The 25,157-nt window shown below is 48.7% G+C and overlaps 2 protein-coding genes and 1 pseudogene across 3 annotated transcripts; 1 reads left to right on the forward strand and 2 right to left on the reverse strand.

Moving 5' to 3' along the window:
• The first annotated feature begins 2,855 nt into the window (after nucleotides 1–2,855).
• LOC136509945 (actin-97-like) lies at nucleotides 2,856–5,547 on the forward strand. Of its 2 annotated transcripts, none has more exons than XM_066504528.1 (5): nucleotides 2,856–2,980; nucleotides 3,555–3,627; nucleotides 3,703–4,096; nucleotides 4,433–5,046; nucleotides 5,163–5,547. In XM_066504528.1, exons 2-5 carry the CDS (start codon nucleotides 3,568–3,570, stop codon nucleotides 5,226–5,228), a joined length of 1,134 nt encoding a protein of 377 aa, XP_066360625.1. In that variant the 5' UTR covers nucleotides 2,856–2,980; nucleotides 3,555–3,567; the 3' UTR covers nucleotides 5,229–5,547. The 2 variants fall into 2 exon arrangements, with proteins under 2 accessions (XP_066360625.1, XP_066360623.1); XM_066504526.1 differs by having other exon boundaries at nucleotides 2,859–2,988.
• Nucleotides 5,548–11,902: 6,355 nt separating this feature from the next.
• Nucleotides 11,903–14,788, reverse strand: LOC136513331 (uncharacterized). Its single transcript, XM_066507318.1, has 6 exons — nucleotides 14,580–14,788; nucleotides 14,013–14,099; nucleotides 13,590–13,686; nucleotides 12,869–13,172; nucleotides 12,713–12,767; nucleotides 11,903–12,187 (listed from the first exon to the last, which is right to left on the reverse strand). Exons 1-6 carry the CDS (start codon nucleotides 14,679–14,681, stop codon nucleotides 12,110–12,112), a joined length of 723 nt encoding a protein of 240 aa, XP_066363415.1. The 5' UTR covers nucleotides 14,682–14,788; the 3' UTR covers nucleotides 11,903–12,109.
• Nucleotides 14,789–18,011: 3,223 nt separating this feature from the next.
• On the reverse strand, nucleotides 18,012–20,651 carry LOC136510068 (actin-97-like; annotated as a pseudogene).
• Between the last annotated feature and the right edge of the window lie 4,506 nt (nucleotides 20,652–25,157).

Consider the following 25,157-nt stretch of genomic DNA (forward strand, 5'->3'; position numbering starts at 1 on the left):
TCTATATGAAACACTTGCAACATATGTTCGAAACAATTGAAACACTTGCAACATACGTCTGAAACACGAGGAAAACACGTGTGTAGCCATTGCAAAACATACGCAACATCCAGATAAAACATTTGCAACAAATGTGTGAAACATATGCAACATCCGGATGAAACACACGTGTAACATATGCCTGAAAAATAGATGAAACATTGGGGACAAACGCTTGCAACATACGTGTACAACCATTGCAACATATGCAACATCCCGATCGTATGAAATACTTGAAACATACCTCTAAACACATCTGAAACATTTGAAATGTACACTTGCAACTGCATCATATCCCATCGCTACTAGATGCCCGTGGGCCTTGCTGCTGGCAACCTTCCTAACTGCTTGACGCCCACGACCACGGACCTGCGGAGCAACTACATCCTCGTCGGCACTGCTGGTCGAGTCGCCCCTGATGGGCAAGGCATCCCTGCCCTATCTCGTACGCATCATCGGAAACCGTTGCCGAGGGAGGAAGGGAGCGTGAGGTGCAGCCGGAGAAGCCTGCTCCGAGTATGGCCACTTGGATCTCGTGATGTCTCAAGATGAGTCGACAACGGCGAGGACCTTTTGGTGGGGAACGGCAGCGTCAGCAGCACGGAGGTGGAGTGGGCGTCACTACTATAGGAATCTTAACTGTGGCAGGCAAAAAGGGTTAACCGAGGTGGTTTTTGCAACCGCCTCGAACGAAAGGTCATGGTTAATCGTGGTCTTAACCGAGGCAGTTGTCCTAACCACCTTAGTTAATCCATTAACCGAGGCGGTCGACATAAGACAACTGCCTCGATTAATCCATTAACCGAGGCGGTCGGCATAAGACAATTGTCTCGGTTAATAATTTCACAAAATAAAAAAAGCCCACCGAGCCCGGTACCCTCCTCCTCCCTCCAGCCACCTTCGCTCCTAGAAGACCAAAGAGAGAGACGAGAGAGAGACCGAAGAGAGAGACGAGAGAGAGGGACGAATGAGAGAGATAGAGAGGGACGGACGTGCATGGAGTTATTTCCGCTGCGCACGAGCTCAGAGTTATCCTGTGGGCGGAATGGGAAAACCACCGGCATCGTCTCCGGTTTTGTGAAATCGCTGCACGCATGGTGAGCCACGACTGGCCACTAGCCCCGCTTTCGGATTGTTGACGTGGAGTAGCACACGGATCACCCTAGCGTGCAGCACATTTGTGCTTTCTCACTGCGACCGACACGTGGGCCCCACTCCCACTCCCGTTCCTGTGTGCCCATGCCTCGAGGTCTGAACGCAGTTAATAATTTGTTAGCCGAGGTGGTTGTTTGGAAGCGACCGCCTCGGTTAATGTATTAACCGAGGCGGTTGCTTTATAATGCCCGCCTCGGTTAATAGGCATTAATCGAGGCGGTTATATTACATTGTCCGTCTCGGTTAATGTATTAATCGAGACGGTTGTGTTATAATGCCCACCTCGGTTAATAGGTATTAACCGAGGTGGTTATATTACATTGCCGCCTCGGTTAAGTATTAACCGAGGCGGTTGTTGGGCAGGCTGCCCTGCCACAAATAACCGAGGCGGGCAGCCGACCCGCCCACCTCTGAGGCCCAAAGTGAAATGCTGTGTAAAAGATTTTCTGTAGTAGTGCGTGGGCGGCAAACACGACGTTGAGCTGAGCTGGATGGGGTGCATCGGAGGCGGAGTGGGCATAGGGGATCAGACGCGGAGGAGGCAGGATGGGAGGAGCAGGGGGATGGGGCGCATCGGAGGTGGAGTGGGCGTGGGCGGCAGATGCGGTGCCAAGCTGAGCGGATGGGGGGCACCGCGCGCAGCGCACGATGATGAGGCAGATGAGTGGGGTGGCCACCCGATGTGATGAAGCGAGTGGGGACTTTGTTAGGGATTTCGGTTTGGATTTCTGTTGTGGGTGGATGAGAAAGCGTCGGTGTAGAGGAGCAAGGCTGTTGTCTGTTGGGCCTGATCGCTTCGCAGGCCTAGGAATGACGTGTCTGGACGCACATGTCCAGACGGACGCCCTCATCGAAGTATTATCAAATATTAAAAGGTCCCCGAGCTTGAAGGAGTTTGAGTCGCCTAGGCCAATAATGGTATGTGTGCTTGAAGCCAGAGGAAACATAGCGTAGCCACCGCCAAATAGAAAATGTCGTTAACTTTAAAGGCTTCTGCAGTCCGAGATCTAGGGGCTTTTGGATCAGTGTTAAAAAGTAGCCCATTTTATGATAATGGGTTAAACATAGGTTAATCATATAAGCTACTACTCTACTTAGCCCCATTAGCTCTTATTAGCCTATGATTAGCTTATGTTTTTTCGTGTTTAAAATAAAAGAAAAAAAGATAAAATAAATGAAAGAAAATGAAAAGAATGAAACATGAAAATGAAATAAAGAAAATAATTAATTACAATAAAAGAAAAGAGAGATAAAAATATAAATATATAAATATAAATAAAAACCATAGAAAAGAAAAAAGTAAATAAAAAGGGAAAATAAATAGACGCAAGGGAGAAAAAGGTGAGTAATAAAAGGAAAAATAAGAAAGGAAAACAGGGACACCTACCAACCTGCGTCTTGCATAATATTTACATATGCGCATTCGGCCCGATAGAAAACTATCGACCCAACATTCCATATGCGTATGGCTCAAGACGATCGCTCGGCACGCTGCTCCCATCCAGTTTTGAGGTGCAAATCGTGAAAACCACTTTAGACCCCCTCCAGTTTTGAGGTGCAAATCGTGAATGAGGAATTACGGGCCGGGTGGCGCATCACAGTAGCCACAGGAGCCCAAGCCGTCAGGCCTTCAAGTCAAGGAGACCGTGGCTGCGCTTGTCATTCATTCACACCACACACCCCGAGCTCTCTCTCTCTCTCTCGTCGCGACGACTGGGGGAGACCGCCGCCGCCGCCCTACGCCAGGTGCCCAGGTCTCCACCGTGTCCTTCGCCAGCGACGAGAGGTCACCAGGTTCTCCTGCCCCTTCCTCTCCCTCTCCCTACCCGCTGGGCGAAACCGATCTCCCAAACCCTAGCTGAGCCTTCCCATTTGTGTGTGTACTTTCTGCATCCGGATCTGGTCCGGTTACAAGTGTAGCATGCTTGCATCCGGATCTGATCTAGTTGCAAGCGTAGCGTACTTGTTGCATTCGGATCTGATCTAGTTACGAGCGTAGCACAGTTGCATTCGGATCTGGTGTAAAAGATTTTTGTAACGAATTGGTCTGAGCTAACTGGATGCTTGAACTGGGGTGTCAGTTGAAGTTGTCGTTGGTGTGATTCCAGTGAAGAGCAGTTGGTCTTTCGTCCGGAAGTAGATCACCACACATTTTGCCTTACTGGAATATGATGTTGCAAATTTCAGATGCTATAAGTCATGAACAAATTGTTGTCTTTCTCTGACCTTTTTTTCTGTACAAGAATTGGATTTACTGCTTTCAGATAGCATGTGTGTTCGAATCCAGTGTTCCTTTCAATCAATCATATATTGAGAAAAAAAAAATCACTGATGGATTCTCTTTATATGCCACGCTGCAGCAATTCTGTAGAAATGGCTGATGGTGAGGACATCCAGCCTCTTGTCTGCGACAATGGCACCGGAATGGTCAAGGTCAGTCCTTGTACAACCTTTATCTCCTTTCTTTCCAGATACGCCACTAATTATGTCTGTCTATCTATCTTCCAGGCTGGTTTTGCTGGTGACGATGCACCAAGGGCTGTTTTCCCTAGCATCGTGGGCCGTCCTCGTCACACTGGTGTCATGGTAGGGATGGGACAGAAGGACGCGTATGTTGGTGACGAGGCACAGTCCAAGAGAGGTATTCTCACGCTCAAGTACCCGATTGAGCACGGTATTGTCAGCAACTGGGATGACATGGAGAAAATCTGGCATCACACTTTCTACAACGAGCTCCGTGTTGCCCCCGAGGAGCACCCTGTGCTGCTCACTGAAGCTCCTCTGAACCCAAAGGCCAACAGGGAGAAGATGACCCAGATTATGTTCGAGACTTTCAATGTTCCTGCCATGTACGTTGCGATTCAAGCCGTGCTCTCCCTCTATGCTAGTGGGCGTACTACTGGTATGACCTGCTTCTCCCTCAACCTGTAGTTCAGTGTTGATTCAGTTTCCTACTAATAATATCTCTGTGGTTCCATTATTCTGTTATCAAGTGTTTACCTGAGATTATTGTCAAGGTCATATCAAGTCGCCATGTATCTTATCTTCTATTCTTGCTCATGAGATTGCATAACTCAGGTACACTGCATATGTGGTTACCACCTCAGTCTGTACGGTGATATGAATTCAGGAAAAAATAAGTATCTCAGCTAATATACCAAGAATAAATAATGGAAGCTAAAATTAATTGTTTACACTGTGTCTGAAGTTTCCTCTTTTCTATTTTCTCAATCTACAGGTATTGTTCTCGACTCTGGTGATGGTGTGAGCCACACTGTGCCCATTTACGAAGGATATGCCCTTCCTCATGCCATTCTTCGTTTGGATCTTGCTGGTCGGGACCTCACGGACTCCCTCATGAAAATTCTCACTGAGAGGGGTTACTCCTTCACAACCTCTGCCGAGCGAGAAATTGTAAGGGACATCAAGGAGAAGCTTGCATATATAGCCCTTGACTATGAGCAAGAGTTGGAAACTGCCAAGAACAGCTCCTCAGTCGAAAAGAGCTATGAACTACCTGATGGTCAAGTAATTACCATCGGTGCAGAGAGATTCAGGTGCCCTGAGGTCCTCTTCCAGCCGTCCATGATTGGTATGGAGGCTGCTGGAATCCATGAGACAACATACAATTCAATCATGAAGTGCGACGTGGATATCAGGAAGGACCTCTACGGCAACATTGTGCTCAGTGGAGGTTCAACTATGTTCCCGGGTATCGCTGATCGTATGAGCAAGGAGATCACTTCCCTTGCACCAAGCAGCATGAAGATCAAGGTCGTTGCACCACCTGAAAGGAAGTACAGTGTCTGGATAGGAGGGTCGATCCTAGCCTCGCTCAGCACTTTCCAACAGGTGTGTGTTGTTTATATTACTTTCAGCTGCTGCACTTTATTTCTTTTAACTCATAATAATATGGCTGAAATGAAAACACTTCTGAATTCTGTTATGATGTGACATGGATGTACCAGATGTGGATATCGAAGGAGGAGTATGATGAGTCTGGCCCGGCAATTGTTCACAGGAAGTGCTTCTAGGTTTCGCAAGTTCCTCATCGTTACCTAGTCTCAAGTTATGTCCCCTTCATTTCTCAAGATATGTGTTGCAGATTTGCATGCTACGTTTATTTGCATCGGACCTGAGTCTTCTCTGGGATAGACCCTTCTTTGTGTGTTGTGGCTTCATGTGCGGTTTGTGAGATTAGTTGTCAAACATGCTTTGCTTGATTGGTTGTACCTGTAAGAGCTGATAGTCATATAAATTGCTTGAGACTGTGCTGGTGCTATCAGTAGTCTTGTATGTATCTGAATTCTGAAAGCATTGCTATCTGAGCATCCGTGCAAGTATGAACCTCAAGTAGCTTTTGTAATGGCGATATTAACTACGAGAATACAATATGCTTTGGTAGTTTGGTTGCAGCCACGTCAACTTGTCAAGGATGCAGTGCAGATATTTGAACAATATACCAACTGGAGATTATACAACCATGGAAGCCTGGTTTGGATTCATCTAGTTGAACCACTACAAAACAACTTGTATTTTACATAGTAGCCCCTATTCTATGTCAAACAAAGTAGTATTTGCTGACACTGCAGGAGTTTGAGGTCTTCAGGAGTCTCGAGATGTTTTGCGGCGTAAAATTGTGGAAAAAAATCACCTTGGAATAGTCTTCAGGAGTCTCTTACAGCGATGGTATCAACATGAAGCCAGAACTCGAAACTCAAGTTTCTTCTAGCTAGTTTGTGTTCCCATGTATGTAGTTCTCGTAAGAAAATCATCAAAAAATTTCTCACATTCGCATGTTCCCATGTAAATAGTTTGGTGCAAGCCATGTTAACTTGTCAAGTCCCATTGACAAACGCCGTGTTGGCAAGACTTCAAATATAAAAAAGGATGTAGCGCAGAAAAATGAACAAACTGGAGATTATACAGCAATGGTAGCCTGGTTTGGATTCAACTAGTTCAATCATCACAAAACAGTTTTTACAGAAGTTGCCTCTACCCCATTTTATATCAAATGAAGTACTTGCTGACACTGCAAGATTTCCACGAGTCTCGAGGATGCATTTTGCAGCGTCAAATTTGAAAAAAATCTCACCTTGTAACAGTGTTTACACTTACAGCGATGGTGGAATCAAATCATCATACAAATGAACCTGTAATTTGCTTTCTCATAAGATTTGGCAGGACTTGTTGGAGTATGAGAGTATGAGTATATTAGGCCCATGAGGCCCATGTATGACTAATATATATTGCTACCCTTCTAGGGTTAGCCTAAGTAATGGATTCTCACAACTCTAGCATGGTATCAGGACCTAGGTTTCTTCTCCCCACCAGCCGCCAGGCGCCGCCAGTCGGCCTTCTTGCCGCCGCCATGGATGGCGCCCTCCCCCTCCCTCCCAAACTACTTCCAGGCCTTCCCCTCCCTTCCCTACCCTCCTCTGGGACAAACGCGCGGGAGCGGCCGGCCGGCCGCGCGAAGCCGAGGAATCCTGAATGCGAGCGCGGATGGACGGCCGAAGCTGCTGATGCTGGGGCGTAGGCGCGGGTGGCGGCCGCTGACCGGCGAGGTGGAGGGCGGGGGGGAAAAGCAGAAGCTAGGGGGGGCGCAGGAGGCCCCGCCGCCGGGCGCGGGGCAGCGGGCAGCCTGGCCGCCGCTGCCGCGCCGTGCTGCAGGGGCGGGGCGGAGCGCAGGCAGCCCCGCCGCTGCCGCTGCCGCTGCGGGCGCGGGGGAGAACCTGGCTGGAGCATTTCGTCTTCCTCGCTCCTCCTCCTCTGCCGCCCCCTGCCCCTCTCCAGACGGCAGGGGCCAACTCCGCTCTCGCCGCCGCCCTCGTGGCTGCTCGGGCTACTGCTACGGACAGCCAGGCCCGGGTGCGGGCGGCCGCTCTCGCTTTGGAGCGCGAGCGCGACGCGACTGATGCCCTGGCCCGCCAGATCGCTGAGGCGGAGCAGCTCCTCGTCCTCCCTACCTCCTACAACACCGCGGCCACCTCCTCAGGCTCGACGGGTCACCGCGCGTCTCACACCGCGGTCATCTGGCACGACCCAGCCGACCCGCACGTGGCTCAGCTCCACTACCAGGCCGAGGGTGTCCAGAACATCCGACTCCTCGTCCCGGTCGTCCTCGAGCCTGAGTCGCCCTCTTACGCCCGCTGGAGGGACCTGGTCCTCCTCACCCTCCGCCGCTACGCCCTCGACGACCACGTCCTAATCGACGCCTCGATCGTGGCCCAGAACCCATCGTGGCTGCGCCTTGACAGTGTCGTCCTCTCCTGGATCCTCGGGACGATCTCCTTGGACCTCCACGACCTCGTCCACAACTCTGCTGACGCTCGCCGGGCCTGGCTTGCGCTCGAGGGCCAGTTTCTGGGCAATGCAGAAGCCCGGGCCCTGCGTCTCGATGCGAGCTTCCGCACCTTCGTTCAGGGTGACCTCTCCGTTGGCAAGTTCTGCCGGCGCATGAAGAGCATGGCGAACTCCCTCGGCAACCTTGGCTGGCCCGTGGAGGACCGCATTCTGGTCCTCAACGTCCTCCGCGGGCTCATTGACCGCTACGCCCACCTCCGGACGTGGATCACCCGGCAGAGGCCCTTTCCCTCCTTCCTGCAGGTCCGTGATGACCTTGTCATGGAGGAGCTCACTCAGGGCGTCCAGCCAGGGTCCACCTCCGCGCCAGGGTCCTCGTCTTCCTCGACTGCCCTGGCCGCTACTCCTCCGGCGCGTTCGTTCGCTCCACCGCCGTCGTCGCTTCTTGGTTCTCCTCCTCCCGGGCCGAGCGGGGGTGGGGGGGCCGTGGCGGCCGCCGTCGCCGCGGAGGGGGACGTGGGGGCCGCGGGGACCACCAAACACCGGTCCCTCCCGGGAGCCACCAGTCGCCCACGACTCCACGGGGTGCACCCTGGCCCTCTTTCCACAACCCGTGGTCGGGGCGCATCTCCATGTGGCCCTTCCCGGCTCCAGGCGGAGAGCCTCGCCCACCAGCGGCCTTGCTCACTGGAGCTCCTCCGGGGTTTCACTTCCCGTCTGCGTGGGCTCCACCTCCCGGCGCATCTTCGTGGGTGACACCTCTCGACACCTCGCCTGGGCCTGTCGGTTGGAACCCAGCGGCCTTGGCCAGATCCTTCAGCACCATGGCCCTGACACCGCCTGCCGGTCCCGACTGGATCGCCGACTCGGGTGCCACTTACCACACTACTCCAGACCCTGGTATACTCTCCTCTATTTACCCTCCTTCTTCCTCTCATCCTTCGTCCATCATGGTCGCGAATGGTTCGTGTCTTCCAATTACGTCCGTGGGTGCCGCCGGCACTCATGGTTCCTTTCGTCTTCCTGACATTCTTGTTGCACCCTCTATGGTTCACAACCTTCTTTCTATTCGTCGTTTTACAGCTGACAATTCCTATTCTGTTGAATTTGACTCTTCTGGTCTTACTGTAAAGGATTTGGCTTCCCGGCATCCTCTTCTCCGATGTGACAGCACGGGACCCCTTTACACCCTTCGGTTTCCGGCGTCTGCTTTCTCTTCGTCGCCGTCTACTTTGTCAGCTGCCTTCGCCGCCACTCCTTCCTCCACCACTTGGCACCGTCGCCTCGGCCATCCTGGACGTGATGCTCTGACGCAGCTTAGTCGCAGTTCCGACATTGGTTGTACTCGGGCTCACGATGAGCACTTGTGTCATGCGTGCCAGCTGGGCCGTCATGTTCGTCTCCCTTTTTGTTCTTCTTCACATACTACGCATGTGTTTGATCTTGTACACTGCGACCTATGGACATCTCCTGTCATCAGCATTTCTGGGTATAAATACTATCTTGTGGTGGTTGATGATTTCTCGCATTATTCGTGGACTTTCCCTTTGCGTGCAAAGTCGGATACCTTCACCACTCTTCTCCACTTTTTCGCCTGGGTGTCTACTCAGTTCAGCCTTACCATCAAGGCCGTCCAGTGTGACAATGGTCGTGAGTTCGATAACGGCACCTCCCGTGCCTTCTTCCTCTCTCAAGGTGTCCAGCTGCGCATGTCTTGCCCGTATACCTCCTCCCAGAACGGCAAGGCCGAGCGCATGATTCGCAGCACGAACGACACCATGCGCACCCTTCTGCTCCAGGCGTCGCTTCCTGCTCGCTTCTGGGCAGAGAGTCTGCACACCTCCACCTATCTCCTTAACCGCCTACCTTCCGCTGCCTGCCCGGCTCCCACACCACACCACGCTCTCTTCGGTACCCCTCCTCGGTTTGACCACCTTCGTGTCTTCGGGTGTGCATGTTACCCTAACACCACTACCACCGCTCCCCACAAGCTGGCTCCCCGTTTCGCTCTGTGTGTCTTCCTTGGGTACTCCCCGGATCACAAGGGGTACCGGTGCTTTGACCTCACCTCCCGTCGGGTCCTCATCTCTCGCCATGTGGTGTTTGATGAGTCTGTCTTCCCCTTCTCCACCACCACCACACCACCTCCCACCCCCGATCCTGACACCTTCTCTCTGTTTCCCACTGACACGGTGGTCCAGCCACTTTTACCGCTGTCTCCTGCAGGTACTGCTTCCCCGTGCCCCTCGCCGGGCCCGTGCCCCCGCTCGCCGCCCACCAGTGACGCTCCTGGCCCTGCGCCCTGCACGGGTCTGGAGGCGTCGCCCTCCGGAGCTGCCCCTGCCCCTACGTCCGCCGCGGGTCCGGGGACGCCGCCTGTCGCACCTCCTGCGCGTTTCGCCCAGCCGGTGCACGTCTACCAGCGCCGTGTGCAGGCGGCACCGCTGCCTCCGGCACCACTGGGGCCCCCTCTCCACTGGTGACGCCTACACCACCGGTGGCCCCTTCTCCGCCGGCGACCCCTACACCGCCGCCGCCGCCTCAAGCTGCCCATGTCGTGTCGCCAGTGTACCACCCGCCACTCCTTCACCGACACCCGCGGCATGTTCACCCTATGGTGACGCGACACACGGCTGGTACCCTGCGGCCCCGGGTTCTCGTGACGATGCCCGATGACCCGCAGATCTCTCCTGTACCCTCTTCCGTTCGTGACGCCTTGTCGGACCCTCGTTGGCGCCGCGCGATGGAAGAGGAGTACACGGCTCTCCTCGTCAACCAGACATGGGATCTGGTGCCCTGTCCACCCGGATCCAACGTCGTCACTAGCAAGTGGATCTGGACACACAAGCGGCGGGCTGATGGTACCCTTGAGAGGTACAAGGCTCGCTGGGTTCTCCGGGGTTTCACTCAGCGCCCTGGAGTCGATTATGATGAGACTTTCAGTCCCGTGGTGAAGCCGGCCACCGTACGCACAGTGCTCTCCCTGGCTCTCAGTCACTCTTGGCCCATGCATCAGCTGGACGTCAAGAATGCTTTTCTCCACGGGACTCTCACCGAGACAGTCTACTGCAGCCAGCCAGCGGGGTTTGTTGACTCTTCTCGTCCGGACATGGTCTGCCGGCTCAACAAGTCTCTCTACGGCCTCAAGCAGGCCACCCGGGCGTGGTACTCTCGGTTTGCTGCTTTCCTGCTGACACTGGGGTTTGTGGAGGCCAAGTCAGATACGTCCCTGTTTATCTATCATCATGGAGCTGAGACTGCCTATCTGCTGCTCTACGTTGATGATATTGTCCTCACAGCCTCCAGTCCGTCCTTACTCAGCCGTGTCATCGCCTCTCTTCAGCAGGAGTTTGCTCTGAAGGATCTTGGTGTGTTCCACCACTTCCTCGGGGTCACTGTTGAGCCTCGCCCCACCGGCCTTCTCCTTCACCAGCGGCAGTGCACTCTTGATATCCTGGAGCGTGCTGGGATGACTAACTGCAAGCCCTGCTCTACTCCAGTTGACACACAGGGCAAGCTGTCAGAGGCCGTGGGAACCACCGTGGCAGACCCCACTACTTACCGGAGTCTTGCAGGTGTCCTTCAATACCTCACCTTCACCAGGCCAGACATCACCTATGCAGTGCAGCAGATATGCCTTCACATGCATGATCCCCGAGAGCCTCACCTCACTGCGCTCAAGCGCCTCCTCCGCTACCTCTGCGGCACTGTCGACTACGGCTTACTCCTTCAGCGGTCTTCCTCCACCGAGCTCGTCGTCTACACTAACGCCGACTGGGCCGAGTGTCCGGACACTCGGCGCTCTACCTCCGGCTACGCTGTCTTTCTGAGCGGCAACCTGGTGTCCTGGTCGTCCAAGCGCCAGCCGGTGGTCTCCCGATCCAGTGCCGAGGCGGAGTACCGAGCTGTCGCTAACGGCGTGGCTGAGGCCTCCTGGCTCCGACAGCTCCTTGCCGAGCTCCACAACCCTCTCTCCCGGAGCACGCTGGTCTACTGCGACAACGTCAGTGCGGTGTACCTCTCCACCAACCCCGTGCAGCACCAACGGACCAAGCATGTGGAGATCGACCTACACTTTGTCCGTGATCGGGTTGCCATCGACGATGTTCGGGTCCTCCACGTCCCGACCACCTCCCAGTTTGCCGACATCTTCACCAAGGGCCTCCCGTCATCGACCTTCACCGAGTTTCGCTCCAGCCTCAACATCATTGGTGGCTAGTTGCGTCTGTGGGGGGGCTCGTGTGTGCGCTTCTTTTCATGTCCAGTCTGTAACTCCGCTGCGCCGGTAGTTCAGACTGCGGGGGGTGTTGGAGTATGAGAGTATGAGTATATTAGGCCCATGAGGCCCATGTATGACTAATATATATTGCTACCCTTCCAGGGTTAGCCTAAGTAATGGATTCTCACAACTCTAGCAGGACTGACCTAATCTATGCTTTTGGTACAGATTATGCTTCTATATTTCGTTATTACCAACATGAAGCTAAAACTCTGAAGTTTACTTTCTTCTAGTAGTTTCTGTGTCCTGAAGACCAGCAGCTCCACGCATCATTAGAAGTCATAAGAAAATCATCAAAAATTTCCTTGCATTCGCATGTCCCCATGGTAGTTAGCCACTTGACTTGAAGGCACAGGTCAATGCGTTGTAAGCTTCCACGCATCGTCTGAATTTTTCTTCTGCTTCAGCCTGGAGAATGCAGATGTGTTCAGATTTAACATCTTTGATATATGGTTAAATAAATCACCGAAACAGAACCAAGCTATTGTTTTTGGCTATTTGTATGTTCAAATCCACAGTTTCAACAAATCAATTCAATCTATTTGGTATGTTGTGCATTTCGATTTGGCAATGTTAGAATAGGAAGGTGCGGGAGCCTATCTGGACTGTCCGGCTAGCGCCCTATTGGGCCCTGCGCCCCCATGGCTAGGATTGATATGATTGATCTATTATAGGCAAGGATCACCATTAATTGGTTCTGTTTCTACAAGCCAAACCCTTAGGACATCCTTGCCTATATAAGTGTACCTTGAGACCCTCCAGAATCAATCTATTATCCCCGCTTGTTTACAGGCAATGCATGCAAAACAGTTCCTTGAAGATAGCTATTGAAATAGCCACTAAACTTCAGTACCAATCACCAGAATCACACAATGCAAGGATAACACACATACTATGGTTTGCCCTCAAAAACACACATACTATGGCACAAACCTGTGAAGGCCCTTGATGTTTGTCGGGGTGCCACTTGAGAGCAGATGCACGAAAACTACAGAAACACCATGTTGAGAAAGAATCAATTAGCAACCTTGTGACAATGAAGCCCTGCAAGCGCAATGTGCTGTTGTAGGAAATGTTTAAATGACTCACGCAGCCTTAATATGATCCAGATTTAAGGGGCCTAAAACTGGCAACCCGAGAGAGATCCTATAGCTTCGCAGATCATCATGGCCTGACTCCTCTTCCTCGTCGACATCACTTTCGTTCCAGAACTTTTCCTTTGATTTGGCAGACTGAGATTCCTCCCTCCATTGAAAACCACTAGGATTACTACCAAGGCCGTCATTCTCCCCAGGCCAGTACCATGTAAAAGATTTCTTACCACCATAGGTACCATATGGTGTGTCTGTGCATTCATCATCATCATCATCATAGCTTTTCCAGTTCTGCCCACCTAGGTTAATCATCAATGCGCACTTCTTGTCATCCAAATATACAGAAAATAATTTGGAGGTAACAGCAGATCATGAAATGTAAACTTATCCATAATAACAAAAGGTACACAGCAAATATGCTAGGGATGATCATCCAGATGTATTAATGTCACTATGACATATAGAATCCACATTTTAAGTAAATAGTGGAGCAAAAATCATGAGAAGGCAATGTTCACATGGAAATGTTAATGCAGAACAAATGCAACCAATGCATATGTAAAAGGTTGGCAGAGCACTCATGTTTGTATACTTTAGTATCCATTCGTCAGTCTAGTATTCTAGATGATTGAAAACATAGAATTGAGTTGTACAAAAGAGCACAAGCATTTAAAATTCAAAAAGTCATTCAAGGTAAACGATTTGAAAGAGCTTACGCTTATTTTTTCCATAGGGATTTTTTCCTGGAGTAGAGCGCTGGACCTTTGATCTGCTACTACCTTTCTGCTTTCTCATCTGTTTGCTACTGCTTTCCTGTAGAGAACATCGATACGCATTTGAAGCAATCCATTTTCACAGGGGGGATATGTTTCCGAAGAAATAAAAGAGAACAAGTCAATCACATGTATTTACTGGACTGTGGTACAACTATAGAGTCAGAAGAATTCACATGTTCAGGACTGGTACACCTAGAGTCAGAAGAATTCACATGTCCAGTTATACCGGGACAACGCATTGAAACGGGGTGGAGAATACAGCTCCAGAAGCTAAGCCCATTAGCGGAATTGCTTAGAGACAAGCTCACAAGTCTGCACGTAGAGAGAAATCCACGAGTAGGAAAATGGTCACCAAGACAATACCTGACATGGGCTGCCATTGAGCAGAAGGTTCTTGAGGGCGCTCTTTGCATCCCCACGCTTTTCACGGACGGCGAAACGGATACGAGGCTGCCCAAAATAACCGTTAGGTTCCAAACGATTCATGAAAAGCTGATGCCACGGTGCATTGCAAGCGGTTCAGGAGCGATGATTTCAGCTTTGGGTCGCATTGGGCTGGGTCTTGTTAGTCAAGAACTTATAGTTCCATACACAAGACAAGAAACTAAACGTGCCGTAACTTTTATTCAACTGCTCGTTAAGAATTCCAAATATATCTGAACTAACAGCTCGCAGAGTGATAGCGTGCAACATGACACACGCACATTTTGTTTAGGAGGAGGAAATGCAAGCTAAATCCATTGTCTAGTCTACTGACAGTTTGATACTGAAAACTGAAATTCCAGGGATGGTGTGCTGACACGGAAGGTTTTGCGTCGCGGTTGTTTAGCTTCCTAGACAGACTCAATCCAACTTGCATCTACTGGTGAGGAACCAAATCGAGTAAGTGAATATGCACGGTGGGGATGAGGTTATTAGGTAGGGGCTTACCGTGGATTTGGAGAGCGCTGGGGCGGAGGAGTGGAAGGCAGATGCCGCCCACGCCGCCGCCGCCGCCGCCGCGCCCCTCCGTGCGGCCGCTGCTGTCAGCATCCCCTCCGGCCCTCCCTTGCTTGCGGCTCGCGGCGGCGGCGCACGGCGACAGGGAAGAAAGGAGAGCGATCCCCTCTCTTAACCTTTCTTCTTCTGTAATGCTAATACACATCGATCGGGCCGCACACTTTTGATCCAACGGCTGGAGGCAAGTGTTTGCAGAAAAGCCCCTCACGATCAATTATTTTTGCGAAGAAGCTCTGAAATGGAGCACGCAGGGCGTCTCTCTTCTTGGAGGAAAGAATAACAACATGTCACATGGGACACTAATGGGTTATTTGGATCTCATGTCTTATGAAAGAGCGTTACTAGTGTTTAGGGTTTAGGGTTTAGGGTCCGGACGTCCGAGCCGCTTCGAAATATCAGATGCCTCCGGTCCTTCGTGCGGGAGGCCACGCCGCATACGAAAAGGAGTATGTGCCGTGTGCCGCCTGTTTTCGCGCGCCCCACCGCGTGGACCTCACGCTACGTACTGTCCTACCATCGCGCTCGCTCTGTTTCGCCTGACCACCACGCCCGCAGCTACAGCTGTAGCAGGTGGGTCCCGTTGCAACATGTCCAACATCAGATTTACTTTTGCAACGCCCAGATAAAACACTTACAACAGACGTCCGAGAAAACTGAAATACTTGTAACATATGTCTGAAACACTTGTAAAACACCAAACAAAAACTTGAAAACACGTGTGTAGCCATAGCAAAAATATATGCAACATCCAGATGAAACATTTACAACATACGTATGAAACACTTGAAACATACGCTTGCAACATGCATGTGTATGCAACATACAGATCTACTTTTGTAACATCCAGATAAAACACTTACAACATACGTCTGAAACTGATGTAACATTTGGAACATACACTTGAAACATGCGTGTATAGTCATTGCAACATGTGCAACATTTCGATATATTTTTGCAACATCGATATAAAACACTTGCAACAAACCTCTGAAACATCTAAAACACTTGAAACATAGGCTTGCAACATGCACTTTCAGTGCAATGTCACTTTGCTGCTTGGACGAATGGAGACCCGGCGGCGCGGAGGTCAACGGCGGCGCGTGGAGCTCGCCGGCGTGGCGGCGTCACACGAAGGTCCCTCCCCTCGCCTACTTGCTGGAGCATCCGTCGTGGAGCCTCGGCGGCTCGGAGGAGCGGCCACGGCGAGTGGACAGCGTGGTGGAGATGGGCGGCATGGTGGAGCGCGGAGTGGGGAAGGCGGGTGGCACAGTGGAGGCGGAGTAGGGAAGACTTACAACACGGTGGAGCGAGCGGACGGCGCGGTAGAGAGTGGGGAAATTTCCAAGAAGCCGCGTTCGTGCGTTCGGATGCCCTGACCCAACATTACCGTTTATGAAAACTAGATTTTATAGAACAAGTTTGAGCTCAACAACTAGCAATACAATGTTTGGATGCGCTAACTAACTTGGGATTATCTAAAACAAAGTTCTCCACAGCCTAGAAAAGTGAGGCTTAACAAAAAAAAAACAAATTTGTTTTATGATTTCTTAGAGAACTGGCTTACGTACAATATCTCAATTGCCAACATCCAACAAATCTAGCAATCATTCTACATGGTGGGTACAAGCCGGCAATGGTGCATATAAATTAATTAACTATTTAAGAGAGTCTTTCTAAATCTCACTCTCTAAATCATCATTTAGAGATCCCTTTACATAAAAATTGCTTGCTATATCATTTCACTCTCCAACAACTTTTCTATATCTCATGCGTACTCTAGAAAGTCATTCTCGTCTTGTATTTTTGCCTAGCGAAAAATCCAGAATGGAAGATGACTATATTTGGATGACCATTTAGAGAAGCTGTTGGACGGTAATTTTTCACCAAAATATCTATTCTTGGCATTTAGAAATGATACGGAGAGTCTGGGAGATGCTCTTAGGTGAGAGAAAGTGCTATCCCTGCTCCGGTGGTCGGTGGAGTGTCGCCTCCTGCCCTCCTCTATTCCCAAACAAAGAAGAAATATTCAAACACGGAGTAAAACACTAGCCAACAGCGTTTTTTTTTTGTCTCCTTTGCGTTCAAAAAAAATATTCTCCCGAAATTCCAAATAAACCATGTTTTACTAAAACTAGCTTCTGATTAGAAGGTCTAAACAACACGTGCCAAATTTGGACAAGTCAAGCTTTTGACTGCCATTTAACCTGTTACCACAACTTGCGTAACACATAGATGAGACACCCTCGGTAGAGATCACCTGCTATCCTCCATGATTCAGCCTATTCGTTTGGCTGTGGCTTATCGTAAACGATCGTAAATTTTCAGTCAGAATAGTATTTTTCTCTCACACAAACCAGCCAGCAGTACTTCTTCACGAACCAGCGACGATACGAACCAGCCAACTGAACAGGCCGATATGTGTAAGCTGTGCATTCGTCAGATCTAAACTTTCTAAATAACTCAACATAAACCTAGGTCCTATGACCTATCACTTATGCATAATGGCTCAAATAGTCAAAAGAAGCTGGCTATTTCAATAGCTCTCTCCCAGGAACTGTTTTGCATGCTTTGCAAAATCGAAATGCACAGCATATATACCAAATAGATTGAATTGATTTGTTGAAACTGCGGATTGAACATAAAAATAGCTAAAAAAATACTAGCTCGGTTCTTTTTGTTAATTTGTTTAACCAGATCAAAATCCTAAAGGCCTCTGTATTCTCCAAGCTGAAGCAGAGGAAAAATTCAGACGTTGCGTGGAGACATACGACGAACGAAGAGTTTTTGATGATTTTGAGATTTTCTTATGACTTCTACTGATGCGTGGAGCTGCTGGTCTTCAGGACACAGAAACTACTAGAAGTAAAGTTTAGAGTTTTGGATTCATGTTCATAACGAAATATAAAAGCATAATCTGTACCAAAAGCATAGATTGGGTCAGTCCAGCCAAATCTTATGAGAAAGCAAATTCAAGGGCTCATTTGTATGATGATCTGATTCCACCAACGCTGCAAGTGTAAAGCAAAACACTGTTCCACTGTGAGGCTTTGTCAAATTTGACGCTGCAAAACGTATCCTCGAGACTCCTGGAAATCTCAATCTTTCAGTGTCAGCGAATACTTTATTTGACATAAAATGCAGCAAATGCTACACTTGTAACACATGTTTTGTGGTGATTGAAAATCGAAACCAGGCTACCATTGTCGTATAATCATCTCCACACCATCCTTGTTTATATGTTAAGACTTGACAGTTGACAAACGCCGTATTGTATAGAAACCGGAAAACCCAGCCCATGTACAGGGCCATTCATACTTGCACGGATGCTCAGATTACAACGCTTTCAGAATAAATACAAAGCTATTGATAGCAGCAGCACAGTCAAAGCAATTTATAAAACTATCAGCTCTTACAGGTACAACCAATCAAGCCAAGCAAGTGACAACAACTCATCTCACAAACCAGGTGATACGACACAGCGTGCTCGCACATGGAGCCACAACATACAAAAGGGGAGCCTATCCCCAAGAGGACTCAGGTCCGATGAAAATAAACGTAGCATGCAAACCTGCCACACATATCTCGAGAAATGAAGGGCACATAACTTGAGACTAGGTGACGATGACGATGAGGAACTTGCGATACCTAGAAGCACTTCCTGTGAACAATGGCCGGGCCAGACTCATCATACTCCTCCTTTGATATCCACATCTGGTACATCAATGCCACATCATAACAGAATTCAGAAGTGTTTTCATTTCAGCCATATTATTATGAAGTTAAAAGAAATAAAGTGCAGCAGCTGAAAGTAATATAAACAACACACACCTGTTGGAAAGTGCTGAGCGAGGCTAGGATCGACCCTCCTATCCAGACACTGTACTTCCTTTCAGGTGGTGCAACGACCTTGATCTTCATGCTGCTTGGTGCAAGGGAAGTGATTCTCCTTGCTCATACGATCAGCGATACCCGGGAACATAGTTGAACCTCCACTGAGCACAATGTTGCCGTAGAGGTCCTTCCTGATATCCACGTCGCACTTCATGATTGAATTGTATGTTGTCTCATGGATTCCAGCAGCCTCCATACCAATCATGGACGGCTGGAAGAGGACCTCAGGGCACCTGAATCTCTCTGCACCGATGGTAATTACTTGACCATCAGGTAGTTCATAGCTCTTTTCGACTGAGGAGCTGTTCTTGGCAGTTTCCAACTCTTGCTCATAGTCAAGGGCTATGTATGCAAGCTTCTCCTTGATGTCCCTTACAATTTCTCGCTCAGCAGAGGTTGTGAAGGAGTAACCCCTCTCAGTGAGAATTTTCATGAGGGAGTCCGTGAGGTCCCGACCAGCAAGATCCAAACGAAGAATGGCATGAGGAAGGGCATATCCTTCGTAAATGGGCACAGTGTGGCTCACACCATCACCAGAGTCGAGAACAATACCTGTAGATTGAGAAAATAGAAAAGAGGAAACTTCAGACACACAGCGTAAACAATTAATTTTAGCTTCCATTATTTATTCTTGGTATATTAGCTGAGATACTTATTTTTTCCTGAATTCATATCACCGTACAGACTGAGGTGGTAACCACATATGCAGTGTATCTGAGTTGTGCAATCTCATGAGCAAGAATAGAAGATACATGGCGACATGATATGACCTTGACAATAACCTCAGATAAACACTAATGGAACCATAGAGGCATTATTAGTAGGAACCTGAAGCAACACCGGACTACAGGGAGAAGCAGGTCATACCAGTAGTACGCCCACTAGCATAGAGGGAGAGCACGGCTTGAATCGCAACGTACATGGCTGGAACATTGAAAGTCTCGAACATAATCTGGGTCATCTTCTCCCTGTTGGCCTTTGGGTTCAGAGGAGCTTCAGTGAGCAACACAGGGTGCTCCTCGGGGGCAACACGGAGCTCATTGTAGAAAGTGTGATGCCAGATTTTCTCCATGTCATCCCAGTTGCTCACAATACCGTGCTCAATCGGGTACTTGAGCGTGAGAATACCTCTCTTGGACTGTGCCTCGTCACCAACATACGCGTCCTTCTGTCCCATCCCTACCATGACACCAGTGTGACGAGGACGACCGACGATGCTCGGGAAAACAGCCCTTGGTGCATCGTCACCAGCAAAACCAGCCTATGAAGAGAGCCATTATTAGTGGCATATTTGGAAACAAACAAGGGAGATAATGTTTGTACAATAGGGGGGGGGGGGGGCGAGGGGGCGAGGGGGGGGGAGCACTGACCTTGACCATTCCGGTGCCATTGTCGCAGACAAGAGGCTGGATGTCCTCACCATCAGCCATTTCTACAGAACCGCTGCAGCTTGGCATATAAAGAGAATCCATCAGTGATATTTTTTTTTTCAATATATGATTGATTGAAAGGAACACTGGATTCGAATTCACATGCTAACTGAAAGCACTAAATCCAATTCTTAGTACAGAAAAAAGGTCACACAAAGAAAACAATTTATTCATGACTTGCAGCATCTCAAATTTGCAATCATATTCCAGTAAACTAATATGCGTGGAGGAAGTTTACTTCCGGACGAAAGACCAACTGCTCTTCACTGGAATCACGCCAACAACAACTTCCACTGACACCCCAGTTCAAGCATCCAGTTAGCTCAGACCAATTCGTAAAAAAAGACTAGCGAACTCTTCTACGCCAGATCCGAATGCAACTGTACCACACCCGTAACACTAGATCAGATCCGGATAACTAGATCAGATCCGGATGCAAGTACACAAATGGGAAGCGTAAGCTAGGGTTTGGGAGATCGGTTCCGCCCAGCACGAAGGGAAAGGAAGGGGGCAGGCGGCGAACCTGGTGATCTCCGGCGAAGGACGCGGCGGAGACCTGGGCACCAGGCGAAGGGCGGCGTCGGCGGTCTCGCCCAGTCGTCGCGAGGAGAGAGGGAGAGAGACTTGTGGCAGTCGGGGGCTGTGGTCTGTGAAGGGGAGGAGCAGAAGAACGTGGTCTCCTTGACTCCTCACGACTGTGGCTTAAAAAAATTAAAAAATAAACAGCTCTCAAAAAGGCACCAAACTGATTTTTGCGATGATTTTATACTCCTTATAAATTGAAGCGGTTCAAGGTGAAAATGGGAACCTTGAGGCTATAACTGTCGATCTGAAAATTGAAGCGGTTCAAAGTGATTTTTGCGATGATTTTTAGCCTGTTCGGTTGGCTGGTTCGTTTCGTTGCTGGTTCGTGAAGAAGTACTGCTGGCCGGTTTGTGTGAGAGAAAAATACTGTTCCGGTTGAAAATTTACGATCGTTTACGACAAGCCACAGCCAAACGAACAGGCTGTTTATACTCCTTATAAATGTTGTTGGCCGGTTCGTTTCGTTGCTGGTTCGTGAAGAAGTACTGCTGGCTGGTTTGTGTGAGAGAAAAATACTGTTCCGGTTGAAAATTTACGATCGTTTACGACAAGCCACAGTCAAACGAACAGGCTGTTTATACTCCTTATAAATGTTAAAATCAAAGACGACTAAAGTGGTTTTTTAAGATTTTCAAGACGAGTTTCACGTGTCAGAACATCTATACTTGTTTTTCTAATTGTTTTAAGCAACGTCATATGGTTTTTTTATCACGCCATCTATATCGAGCCCATCCTACCAGTAGGCTTCATTTCCTTCTATTCGTGTGTCCCCTTCCTTCATGCCTCTCACTGTAAGTCGACCCTAGTCACCCCATCCATCATCTTCGTCATCCTTCCATCTCTCTCACGGATCCTTATTACCCTTATCTTGAAGTGCCACCATGAGAAGCATGGCTAAAGATCGATGAGTAGCAGGTTGGAGTTGTGAAATGGAAGACCATCCTATGGCTTCTTTGTTGTCGCTGAGTGAAGTGAATAGCATATGAGGTCATTCATCATGGCTCTTATTTTTAGCTCTACCGCGTTATTGCAAGCTCATAGTAGTGGGTAATAGTGAGGGGGAGGGGCTAGGGAGTATGAATGATGTGTCCATCTAGTAGTGAGAGAAAAAGAGGGGGATGCATAGATGCATGAATAGAGTGGGAAGGATGCTTGCATGTTGGGTCTACATGTTACATTAGCAAAACTACCTTGGAAACATTTTGAAGTGTCACAGTGGGTAGTTTGTTTGATTTGGAGAGTCGATATAGCATATGATGTCGGATTTTTAGCAAAAACTTACCTTTAGATTACTTTGAATCGTTGTAGTAGATAATATGTCCCCTTCAGCAGTTCTAGGATTTAGTGGTGTATGATGTCTAGCTTTTGAGTTTATATAGGAGGGTGGGGTTGTTCAAATTATGAGACAAGTTCAGTATGATAAAATGGATTTTACTCTATATTTATCTTGGTAATATTTAGTTTTGTTTTTTTGGAAGTACTCATTAAAACTCATATGACGTATATAAAAATTGTATGAAATAGGTATTGTAAGTTAATTAAAAAATATCTACAATATATCCAAAATTTTGTTGATATATGTATGATACAATCTGGGTAGATGTAGAAGAACTTGAATTAAGGAGTATGCAAACATGAGTGAATTTGGAAATGCAAAGCTTGTTTTCGGAGCCCGCGGGGCATTTTAAAACCCGCCCCGCACTCAACCTGATTTGGGTCATGACCCTCAAACACTTGGGGCAAAAAGACACCCGCTCCCGCAGGGTCTGAAACTCACGGGGACCTGGCCCGATCTGCCCCCGTTGTTGTCCCTAGTTTGGACAAGCCAAAGCCAATCTATCGCCACCTCCCTCTCCGATCCGCACATGGCACTGATCCACGGCGAGATGGGTAGGCCAGAGCCAGATCCACTAGTGAACTAGGCCAGCTGGAGGCAAATGCATTGTTGTATGAGCTCAGATATGGCATGGATGACGAGATAGAGAACATCTCTCTCTCTCTCTCTCTCTCTCTCTCTCTCTCTCTCTCTCTCTCTCTCTCTCTTCCTATCCTCTCTCCCCCACCTCGCTCTATCTAACTCTCCTCAAGGTGAAGCTCAAATCTCCCAAGCTAAATGGTGGTGGTGGCAGGGGAGGAGTATGGAGTACGACAACAAATCATCTAGTGGTGGATGCAACAACAGTGAGAGTGAAAGCGGTGGAGTTGTTCATAATTAGGAAGAACCAGCCCAAAAGGATCACGTGTTCAAAGGTGGTGAGGGCATGATTGAAGGCAACGACGAGCCTCCGTCCATAGCGGGTTCAGCGGTGACATCCACGCATAGGCCCATTGGGTCTGCAGGCTCGCTCAACTAGGCATTTTTTATTTGTTGAATTTTATTTCTAGACTAGAGGTTGGGCGTTTAACCCGTTGTGTGTAAATCTTGATTTACACATGTGCTTTGACATAGGCGGTGTTCATATCCACCTATGGAAACTCAAGCTTTCCGCCACTAAAATATAGCATTGGATTGAATTAAAATATTAGTTTAGAGAGTTAATCAGGCATAGGTCATGCTTAATTAGGGCGGTAATTTGAGCTTTATACTTCTATTAATTATCCAAACCAAGGTGCCACATTGAAAATAAGGAAAATCACTTTTGGCATTTTGTGTGTGTATTATATATCATATATGGTGGGCATGTCACATATGGAAGCATTTCTAGGACATGTTTGGCGGGAATTTTTTGAAACCGATTTCACCCAAAAGGCAGAGAAGTCGGAGAAGCCAATTTTCGGTAGTTCCACTGGTATAGTTAAAAACACACCTTTTCCCCCTCTTGGGCTTCTTTCATAAAGTCATTTCTGAAACTAGCATTTAATATGACTTCACCTAAAAGGTTAAAGAAGCAAGAGTTGAAACCTATCAAAGAAGCCTTACCAAATAGTACCTAGTGCGACGATAGAGTTACGAATGCCAAGTTTAACACACCAGCGTTCATATAATCCGGCCTAGTGCACAATCGCCCTAGCTCAACTGGTTGGGGGTAATGCAGCCAACTATACTCCAGATTCAAGTCCTGCTCCCGATTTGAATTTTGGTGTCTTTTTTCTCTTCTTAATAATTAACAAAAAACCGCCGAATTCCTTCTAATAGGTTGGATCTTGTTTTTTATATATCTGGTTGGAGTAGATGTTGATAAATAAGGCATTTTCATATTTATTTTAATCCATAAAAATAACGCAATAAAAAAGAGAGTGAAGTCATGAATAAAAAGACAGAAATAATTCATGACAAATGTTAACAGGATGATAAGACAAATTATAGAGCCGAAACATATGTGAAACATTGTTTTACATAGCTGAAGCATCACAGACATGATCGTTTTACATAGTTGAAGCATCACAGATATGATCACAAATATAAAAGATGTGTTCTCAAATATTAAGATCATGATGATCACAAAATTAAAAGGAACCAGAAAACCAGTATTAGCATAATCATCCAAATCAACCAAACAGAGCATGTTGAATATGAAAGCAGTATTGCCTAGGAACATCATGATATTGATAATGAAACTCAGAAGAGGGTGAAGGAGATTATACCCTGCGGCGGAGCCGCTCGCACCAGGAAAAGCCATGGTGGTGCTTTGCTGTTGTAGTCGTCCCGCTCGATGCAGTGCAGAAAAGGACGCCGTGAAGAGGCACCGCTACAGGTTCACCAGCGAGTAGTCGTGCCACCACCGACACTCCCCAAAAACGTAATCGCCCGTCTTCACCCGAGCAGGTGAAGCCCACGACGGAGACACGTTCCGGAGGCCTACTCTTCCATCTCTGGTGCTCGCCGGAGGTGGAACGGGAAGAACTTGCGCTGCTGGAAGGTGGTGTATTTCGCCAAGAGAACTTAACCGAGAAGGGAGGATTTGATTTATAGGCAGAGGCCAGAAGACGAGAAGTCGACGGCACCGAGGGGTCACACCTCCCTTCTGCGGTGGAAGAGACGAAGACGGAGAGCCAGAAGTCACGGGAGTTAACCTCCAATCAATTCGTCACAGGAAACGGAAATGGAGTTTCAAAAATAAAGGCCTCGCCCGCCCGTCCGCTCGCTCGCCGCCGCCCGCCCGCCCGCCCGCCCGCCTGCCTGCCTCGCCTCGCCTCGCCACGCCACGCCCACGCCCACGCCCACGCGCACGGGCACGGGCTCGGGCCGGGCGGCGGCGGCGGCGCGCGCACGCGCGCGTGTGGCATCCAGGTGATTTACTTTTACTTCTCAAATAGATCGATCAATGATCAAGTATTTAAGTAGAGTCGCCTCTCGATTAAATTCCCATATGGTATAAAACCATTAATGTACATGTACGGACCATAGAGTTTAATAGAGATATTAAATAAATGGGCCAAGCCCATAATATCTAACAATCCCCACCAAACTCTAGGGTACGCAGTTTGAAATTCTCAGAACCACATTCCTTTTATATACCAGTGTTTCGATGGAGACTGTTAAGTTGAACATCCATCTAGAAAGCTAGCTACACTCATCCACAACTGAACAATGGACAGAACCTTGAATTGACAGTTTTGTGCGAGATGAGTTTCACATAACCTCTTAACTGATACTAGGCTG

This window comes from Miscanthus floridulus, chromosome 16, assembly GCF_019320115.1.
Source record: "Miscanthus floridulus cultivar M001 chromosome 16, ASM1932011v1, whole genome shotgun sequence".
Classification (NCBI taxonomy): domain Eukaryota; kingdom Viridiplantae; phylum Streptophyta; class Magnoliopsida; order Poales; family Poaceae; genus Miscanthus; species Miscanthus floridulus.

Excerpts from the sequence above, each read along its gene's own strand:
- LOC136509945 (XM_066504528.1), top strand. The coding sequence starts at position 3,568 with ATGGCTGATGGTGAGGACATCCAGCCTCTTGTCTGCGACAATGGCACC. Across the intron at positions 3,628-3,702 it reads ATGGCACCGGAATGGTCAAG|GCTGGTTTTGCTGGTGACGA; the intron begins GTCAGTCCTTGT and ends TCTATCTTCCAG. Across the intron at positions 4,097-4,432 it reads TGCTAGTGGGCGTACTACTG|GTATTGTTCTCGACTCTGGT; the intron begins GTATGACCTGCT and ends CTCAATCTACAG.
- LOC136513331 (XM_066507318.1), bottom strand. The coding sequence starts at position 14,681 with ATGCTGACAGCAGCGGCCGCACGGAGGGGCGCGGCGGCGGCGGCGGCG. Across the intron at positions 14,100-14,579 it reads CAGCGCTCTCCAAATCCACG|CCTCGTATCCGTTTCGCCGT; the intron begins GTAAGCCCCTAC and ends TATTTTGGGCAG. Across the intron at positions 12,768-12,868 it reads CTGGATCATATTAAGGCTGC|TTTTCGTGCATCTGCTCTCA; the intron begins GTGAGTCATTTA and ends GTGTTTCTGTAG.